Source organism: Fusarium flagelliforme (genome assembly GCF_020744385.1).
Source record: "Fusarium flagelliforme strain FIESC 12 MPI-CAGE-AA-0113 chromosome Unknown B0J16scaffold_6, whole genome shotgun sequence".
Lineage (NCBI taxonomy): Eukaryota > Fungi > Ascomycota > Sordariomycetes > Hypocreales > Nectriaceae > Fusarium > Fusarium flagelliforme.
The window spans coordinates 1,900,315-1,908,936 of NW_025763508.1; the positions used below are offsets into that span (position 1 = coordinate 1,900,315).

The 8,622-nt window shown below is 46.8% G+C and overlaps 1 protein-coding gene and 2 non-coding genes across 3 annotated transcripts; 1 reads left to right on the forward strand and 2 right to left on the reverse strand.

Annotated features, from left to right (window-relative positions):
• Positions 1-2,436: 2,436 nt before the first annotated feature.
• Positions 2,437-2,535, reverse strand: B0J16DRAFT_t254. The gene has a single exon. It is a non-coding gene; the product is annotated as a tRNA-Ser (tRNA).
• A 634-nt stretch (positions 2,536-3,169) lies between these two features.
• On the reverse strand, positions 3,170-3,267 carry B0J16DRAFT_t253. Its single transcript has one exon. It is a non-coding gene; the product is annotated as a tRNA-Ser (tRNA).
• A 581-nt stretch (positions 3,268-3,848) lies between these two features.
• B0J16DRAFT_402972 (uncharacterized protein) lies at positions 3,849-8,279 on the forward strand. Its single transcript, XM_046132691.1, has 5 exons — positions 3,849-4,408; positions 4,479-5,142; positions 5,192-5,428; positions 5,475-7,048; positions 7,098-8,279. Exons 1-5 carry the CDS (start codon positions 4,198-4,200, stop codon positions 8,201-8,203), a joined length of 3,792 nt encoding a protein of 1,263 aa, XP_045980191.1. The 5' UTR covers positions 3,849-4,197; the 3' UTR covers positions 8,204-8,279.
• The last annotated feature ends 343 nt before the right edge of the window (positions 8,280-8,622 follow it).

Sequence of the window (8,622 nt, forward strand, 5' to 3'; positions counted from 1 at the left end):
ATTGATCTAAAGGGCGGAGCGGCTCTTTTAAACTTTGAACTACTCGGCCAAGGATATCTATTATCTTGTTTCTGTGGGATACCCTTGGCTTGAGACCAGGATCGATAAAATCGGACCGTGTACCGTTACCTTGGTCATGGCTTCTCTGTGCTGCGATGGGATTGATGGAGGATGTTTGTTAGTGCGACATGTCAAGACTTCCCTGGTAAAGTCTAAACAAGGACCCGGCACAGCCAATGGCATGTATACGTGCTTTCAAATTGAGGCAAAGCAATTCATAGGGTCCACTGCTTAAATTACATGTGTACGAGATGTTATCTTGCCTCTGCATGCATCTGCTCTGTTTCAGTAACAGGTGCAAAGGAGTGAGGTGTAGTGGGGATATTCCTTTGATAGCATAGCTTACGATGTGTGATAGAGACAGAAGATTAGGTAGTACCATAAACTAGTTGCAAGTAGTTTACATTCCTCATACGCATTAAGTCTAATAACTTGGCAACAAGAGTCAATGTTGTCATGTCAAACATGTTCGCATAACACACAACCAAGAAGAGAAGGTTACTCTGTAGTCTAGTCTAGTCTTTTCTGTCACATCTTGGCACATTAACACAATCGGTTATGAATTCGTCCGTTCTACCCCAATCGATACTGGGGAATTAATGGAGTACAGTTACAGTAGCAATGCTGGGGCCGAATTGATATTAACAATGCTCTTGGCGCTATGATCCACGTACAGCACCTGAGATCCATATGTAATTATTACAGTAGAGTAAATACAATAACCTAAAAACTAGGTTAGTAAAGAAGGTTAACGGGAGAGACGGTTGTCAAGGTTAGCTTCAAGATTGATAGACGCCTCTTTTCTTGTTTCACAGCTTTACTTTGCATGAAAAAAACAATCTCCTGCCCCTTGTGCTCTAGAAAGTTTAACCATGTTTAAGCTTAGAATAACGTCACTGCTTTGTCTCTGCCTCAGTTGTCGGCCATTGTCCAGATCGAGCAGGGTCTAAGTCCAAGTCTGAGGTGAGGCAACCCACTGTTGCACCTAAATTGTCTGTGCTGGATCTCTTCATCATTTCGATTGAGGCAAAAAAATGTCCTGTTTCACCTCCCATTTCTCATGGTGGAGTCTTTTCTTCAGAGTAAAGAGGTAGGTCACTCTGCTGGCTCTAGCTTTTACCCAACAAGATTATCCCACTCGGGAAGCCCACTTGATTTCTTTGGAGGCAGCGACATGATTCCAATAATTAGAGTTTATTCACTCGTCATGTGTTTATTGACTACGACGTGACTGACGTTGCAAATGAGGCTATACTCAAGCTGGTTGAACAATTATCCATTCCTGCTTACTCTATCATGCCATAGACTATACTTCTTTCTTCTGGAATCCTTCTAAGCAGGGAACAAACCACTCCTTCCGAGATTTCCCCTTGCAGTCAAAGAATGACCAGGGGTGCTGTATCAGTGTATCCGTAAACTATATAGATATCATCCATGGGTGACATCCTCGGTGGATTTCCAGCATGGTCCCTTTCATCTCGGCGACAATTCCTTCTCGGTCAGTTACAATTCTTGGTTTTTTCTCCCCTTTGTATGATTAGTCAAGAGACCAATAAACTTACAAATGCTCCGTCTCCATTTAACTGTCTCAACTGCCGACCGGGTTCATTTACGGTTAGGAAATTGATTTCCGGGCTAGAGATGAAACTTGTCTTATCAATCTCTGATTAGATCGTGGCATGTTGCGCCGTTGAACCAAAATAGCGGTAGCCAAGTCGATTTTATCGTACCATAGATCTACATCACATCCCACATAAAGTTTGAATCATCTAGACTGTATTGTTTCGATGGAAGCTTGATTTCCGTTTGTTCCGTGTCTTTGCTTTATCAGAGACCCATCAAACTTACAAATAATTTGAGGCTGTCGGAAGAACTCCTGCTTGGGACTCTACACCGTCCGTCCGGTAAGTGGATATTAATGCCAGCGATTCAGAGGGGATTCTCACAGTGAGAGTCGAGCAAGGAAAGGGGCCTAGATTACTGTGGTTTACGAACCATTATTACTGGATGCAAGACGAGATCTCATATTACTACGATATGCCTTATCGGAAGTATTATTCAGCTCTCTAGGGTTGGTAGATCATGTTAATCAGTCTCTATAGGCCCAGAGGGAAAAGGGTTTAAGCTGGGAAAGAACTGCGAACAAGGAGGGATGGCTCAAGCCCCCAAGTTTCATTCCGTTATTCTTCCGTTGGTGTCGTTGAACTATAAAGTCCTTGGGGAGCAATTCCGTCCCCTGGAGCCAGTGATGTGAGCGGGAGCTATGGACGGGACGGCCCCTGCCTAATATCATCGAAACGAAGCCAAATTACGGACATTTGTAAAAAAGACAAGGCAAAAAACAAAGTTATCCCGATTAAGGACAAAAAGGTTATCCGACAACGGCAGGATTCGAACCTACGCGTACGAATACAATGCCTATGATGTCTCAGAAGAGATAGCAGGGCATCGCCTTAACCACTCGGCCACGTTGTCTTACGGATGATAGAGCGACTCCAAGTTTGTTCTTAGATACCCCTCAGCATTAAAAATTACCCACGTTTCCCGAAGCTCTGAAGGTAGGATATAACATTATTGTTATTATTTGGCAGGGGTGCTGGTAGTACCTATCTTGCCTCTCGAAGTCGATCTCAGATTGAGTTGCGGCTAGTGTTGTTAAAGAAATGGAGGCTTTATAGCTCAATATCCAAGATCGACATATCAGTAGAGCAATTATAGATTGCCCGGGACATAAATTGGGAACAAAGACAAAGGCAGTAATTAAGTTTCTCTGGTTTGTCTGGTTTGTCTTTCTTCCTACCGCTCTATATTAATAAAAGCGGCGCTCTGGCGTCGTCCGTTAAGCAGCTTAATTAGACAGGTAACACAACAACCTCAAACTCAGAAGGCATTTCACATTGCCAACAGGAATAAGACAGAGTATTGAAAGGTGCTGCTACGGGAAGCATCTCAAGTACGCCAAAATATCCAACTTGAAATCTATCTTCTGTCTCATCTATAGTGTTCTCAACGTATATCAAGCGCCATACCTGATTCAGAGAGCCGGAACTCTCCCACCACAGTTCCAAAAAGGACTTCTTCTCATAAAGAGAAGGTCAAAAAGTTTGGTCGACAACGGCAGGATTCGAACCTACGCGTGCGAACACAATGCCTATGATGTCTCATAGAGATAGCAGGGCATCGCCTTAACCACTCGGCCACGTTGTCTTGTCGTTACTAAGCACGCTGCTATCACGACACAACATCTCCTCTATCGGGTGGCAGTGCATTCCGGGTAACACAATAGCCCAGGAGGCTCTGTTTAGATATGTATAGGACAATACCCAGCGGTGTAGGTATAGTTGACAGAAATCGGAAGCTGTTCGATTAGCGGAGAGTCATGAAGCTATGGTGGAGACTGGACTCGGAAGCTTCACGGACGGCTTATCACTCCATTGCAAAGTCAATTATCAACAGACTGCAGTAATAATTACAGTCTTTCTACGTGTGTAGCTAGTAGCTACTGTCATCGTTTTCAATCATCAAGACCGAGCTACGGGGGTGTAATCCAGAGTGAGTTGTTGTGCCCAAGGACCTAAGGGCCTAAGGCATAGGTATTAGGTAGCTCATCAGTACCTTATTTCCGTCGTATTTGTTCAGTGTTAGTACGAATAGATCCACGCATATCTTTTTTTAGTTGATTTTCTATCGCAACCGTTGATTCGGGACAGTTAAGATAATTCGTAACGCCGATTGAGCCACGTCAAGTCATTACGTTGCCAATGAACAAACACTCTAGAATATGCAGTGAATCATAACCACAACAAAAAAAGACCGAGAGACTGTCGTGGTAAGTGAACTGAAAGACCGACGATAATTGTCCCAAAAGGGTAACACCCAATACCTAACATTAGAGGATCCGAGTCCGACTTGTGACTGTGGCTTAGAGCTTCAGATCCATGTCGCGTTCCTGATTCGTACCCGCTGACGTCGTTCGTTTCAACTTCCTTCCCCCACTAACAAGACCCTTTGAAACTCTACTCTACTCTACAACATCTCATTCTTTTATATCTCCACGACGACCCCTCGAGATTTTATACTCCATGAACAACGCAATTTAAACTTCATCTACCAATACCTGCGATTCAGTCGCTAATCATGGCTGGAATCGTCGATGATAAAGCTGCTGCGGGTCGGCAGCAACAACCCCGCGATGGCGATAGCTCAGGCGCCACTATACCCTCCAACGACCTACAACTACCAGATATCAACGCAGGCGATAACGAGGCAGCGCCGCCTCCATACGGAGAGAACCATGATCAGGTTCATTTCTCACAGAACGGCTTTGATGCTGGTGCAGAAGTAACAGGTAAACCTTAATCCATGATCCTTCTATGCATAAATTCGCCTTGGCGCTTAGACTAACCATTGTACTCCAGGTGATGGTCGAGTCAATATCAACATCAATGCCAAGAACAGAAGACTTGCCGACCTCCTTGCGCCAACTCTACAAGATCAACTTGCCCCTGAGCCCGAACGACCTGACCTCCCTCCCGCCTATATTCCTCCCAGTCTTGGTGGCAGACCTGGACAAACTCCGCCACCAAAACTCAATGTCGTCGTCCAGATCGTCGGATCACGAGGTGATGTCCAGCCGTTTGTCGCCTTAGCCAAGGTTTTGAAAGATACATATGGACACAGAGTGCGAATAGCTACTCATCCTACCTTCCGGACTTTTGTTGAGGAAAATGGACTCGAATTCTTTAGTATCGGAGGAGATCCTGCTGAGCTGATGGCCTTCATGGTCAAGCATCCCGGTCTTATGCCCGGGTTTGACGCCATCACCAGTGGTGAAGTAAGCAAGCGACGGAAAGGTATCGAAGAGATTCTCATGGGCTGTTGGCGATCATGTATTGAAGGTGGCGACGGTCTCGGCCCGGCCCCCCAACCCCATGCCTCCAACGCGCCCTTGGACATTTCATTGGTATCAGGCAACTCTGGCCAAGAGCCATTCGTTGCCGATGCTATCATCGCAAACCCCCCTAGCTTCGCCCATGTTCATATTGCCGAAAAAATGGGTATCCCTGTGCACATGATGTTTACGTGAGTATTACATCGCTTCTTATGAGCATCATTCACTGACAACCACCAGAATGCCTTGGTCGCCAACGCGAGCCTTTCCCCATCCTTTGGCCAACATTCAATCATCAAATACAGATGATGTGATGACGAATTATATGTCATATACTCTGGTAGAAATGATGACATGGCAAGGCTTGGGAGATGTCATCAACAGGTTTCGTAAGAAGGCGCTTGACCTTCCTCCACTCTCAATGATTTGGGCACCTGGGCTTTTATCAAGACTCAAAATCTCTTGGACATACTGCTGGTAAGTACCCTCAAGCCACCACGGGGCCACCACTAACAAATTATAGGTCACCGGCCTTGATTCCCAAGCCCAACGATTGGGGACGACACATTGATGTTTCTGGTTTTTACTTTCTCAACCTAGCTTCGTCTTTCACACCCGACCCTGATTTGGCAGCTTTCCTACGCGATGGTCCTCCTCCAGTATACATTGGCTTCGGTTCAATTGTAGTCGATGACCCCAACGCTATGACCGAAATGATCTTCGAGGCCGTCAGACTTTCAGGTGTCAGAGCTCTGGTCTCGAAAGGCTGGGGTGGCCTTGGTGCTGATGATCTTGGCAAACCAGACGGAGTTTTCATGCTAGGCAATGTTCCTCATGACTGGTTATTCGAACATGTCTCTTGCGTGGTACATCACGGTGGTGCTGGCACTACTGCTGCTGGTATCAAGGCTGGAAAGCCTACCCTTGTGGTTCCTTTCTTTGGAGATCAGCCATTCTGGGGTGCTATGATAGCCAAAGCCAATGCAGGACCTGAACCGATTCCATACAAGCAACTAACTGCAGAAAAGCTGGCCGAAGCCATCAAGTTCTGCATCAAGCCCGAGACCTTAGAGCAGGCCAAGGTCATGGGTCAGAAAATTCGAGAAGAGAAAGGAACGGACGTTGGTGGCAAGAGCTTTCACGATCATCTGGAGGTGGACAAGTTACGTTGCACTCTGGCGCCGAGCAAGGCCGCTGCATGGCGTGTAAGAAGGACTCAAGTACGGCTCAGTGCGTTTGCTGCTGCCGTTTTGGTGGAACAAGGCATACTGCAATGGTCTGATCTGAAGCTGTATCGAATGAGGGAGTACAGAACGGAGGAGCAGCCGCCGGATCCGATTTCTGCCTGCGCTTTTTCGCTTGTCACTGACATCGGAGGCATTGGAATGGCTATAGCCGATATGCCCAGAGAGCTCTTCAAGAGCATGTCTAACCCAAAGAAAAAGGAGAAAACACCACCAAACACTGCAAACCTTCCTGCGACAGAGAGTGAGACATCACTGGCTGCACCACAGGGCATCACTTCAGATCAGAAATCAACTTCTGCAACAAGCCTCACAGATACTGAAACACTAAAGTCTGTAGCCCCGACGACGTCTCACTCTAACGCATCGCAGCGTACCTTGAGCGATACGGCATCAAGTATTTCTGGGCCAGCATCGCCCGATCAGTCGAGCACTCAAGCGTCTGCCAATCAAAAATCCTGGAAAGATCACATGAAGCAAGCAGCCAATGCTGCCAAAGATCGAGGTGGGTCGCCGGTCAACTACATGGATGCAGCTGTTGGAACAGGCAGAGGAGTTGGCCGTGTAGTTACCACCAGTGCCAGGACGCCCATGAACTTTTGCCTTGGACTAGCAAGAGGGTTCAGGAACATGCCAAAACTTTACAATGACGAAACTGTTCGACCTGTCGATAAAGTAACAGGTGTTGGCTCTGGATTCATGGTGGCAGGTAAGGAATTTGGTTATGGTGTGTTTGATGGCATAACTGGCCTCGTTACACAGCCCTTGAAAGGTGCAGAGAAGGAGGGAATGCAGGGGTTGATCAAAGGTTTTGGCAAGGGCATCGGAGGTATAGTGGCAAAGCCAGCAGCCGGTAAGTCTGTCGGAAAGTGAACGTTTGTGCTTTGCTAAAAGATTCATAGGCTTTTGGTCTATCCCGGCCTACACCATGCAGGGTCTCGATGCCGAGATCAGCAGGTACTTTTCCAAGAGTGTTCAAAACTACATCATCTCTTCGCGAGCTGTCCAGGGCCAGCACGAGATGCAAGAGGCAACGCCCGGGGAAAGAAATGACGTTGTTCAACGATGGCACAACTTCACATCTGATCTAGATAAGTTCTACCGATGGAAGAAGAAGGAAAATGTCGCAGGAAAGCGACCAGAGGAAACTCGACAATACAGCTCAGAGGCCGTACATGAGCGCCCTAGGACAGGGTGGCTACATACCAAAAACCTGTCTTTCGAGGAACGGAAGAAATTACATGCTGACAAGGAAGCATGGGAGAGAGAAAATTCGGGTACCTCAGTTTCCCAATCGAAGTCAAGTGGTGCCTCAAACATACCAACGCACTCTTCTGAGGATGAAGAGTTTGAAAAGGCCATTCAGGCGTCGATACAAGAGACATCACGCGGCAATGCTGAGGAAGATGCTCAGGTGGAAGCAGCTATGCGCGAAAGCATCAATGCTGTTCGCCAGAGGTCCGAATCAGACGAAGCCCCACCACTTCCATTGAAAGACTCATCCATTTTCAAAGATGCGGAGTACCAGATTACTGATGAGGAGTACCAGACCCTTGTTGAGCAGGCGATTCAGCAGAGTCTGGGTAATGATGTGGCTCTGCCTGAATATTCCAAGATGTCAGCGTCTGGGGGGACGGACACTGCGTCTGATCCACCTGCAGGATCTACCAACCACGACGACAAAGAGTTGCAGCAAGCCATTGAGGCTTCTAAAAAGCAGTCTCCACCACCGCTGCCTCCTAGGGAGGAAAACGATGAAGATTTTGAGCGTGCGATAGCAGCATCTAAAGAAGCTATGGAAAAGGAAAGCAGCCAGCGAACAGAAGAAGATATTGTAATGGAGTATGTCAAAAAGCAAAGTTTGGCAGAGGAAGAGTACAGGCAGAAGATGGCTCAGGGCAAGGCCTCAGCAAACGCGGGAGACGACGATGACGAGGAGCTGAAAAGGGCAATGGAGGAGAGCTTGAGGATGAATAGGGGCGACGCATCAGGTCCGTCGGGAAGCTAAGTTCAAAACATTGTGATTCCTCTATAAACGCAAATGCTAGCTAGGATACCCACGTTATGCAATAACACACGACTCATATTGCTTGACCTGAGAGGGCAAATATGACTGACATGCGAATGGTCATCAATTTGCTACCACAAACAAAAAGCCACCGTACTGTATAGTATGCGTCAGCATCTGCCCGGTTTTTCTGTTTGCCGATACATGCAATCAGGGCATCTACGATTTTCCATTATATGATGAGGTTATATATTCCAGTCTATATCGTCTAAGTAAATCTCAATCTTTTCTTGTAGGAACATACTCAGTTCCCCAGGCAAAGCGCCGATCACGATAGCATCGGAGCACGACAATGTAAGTATCACCGCTTCCATTGAGGACGCAGTTGAAGTCAATGACTTTCAGGGGCCATTTTAGTG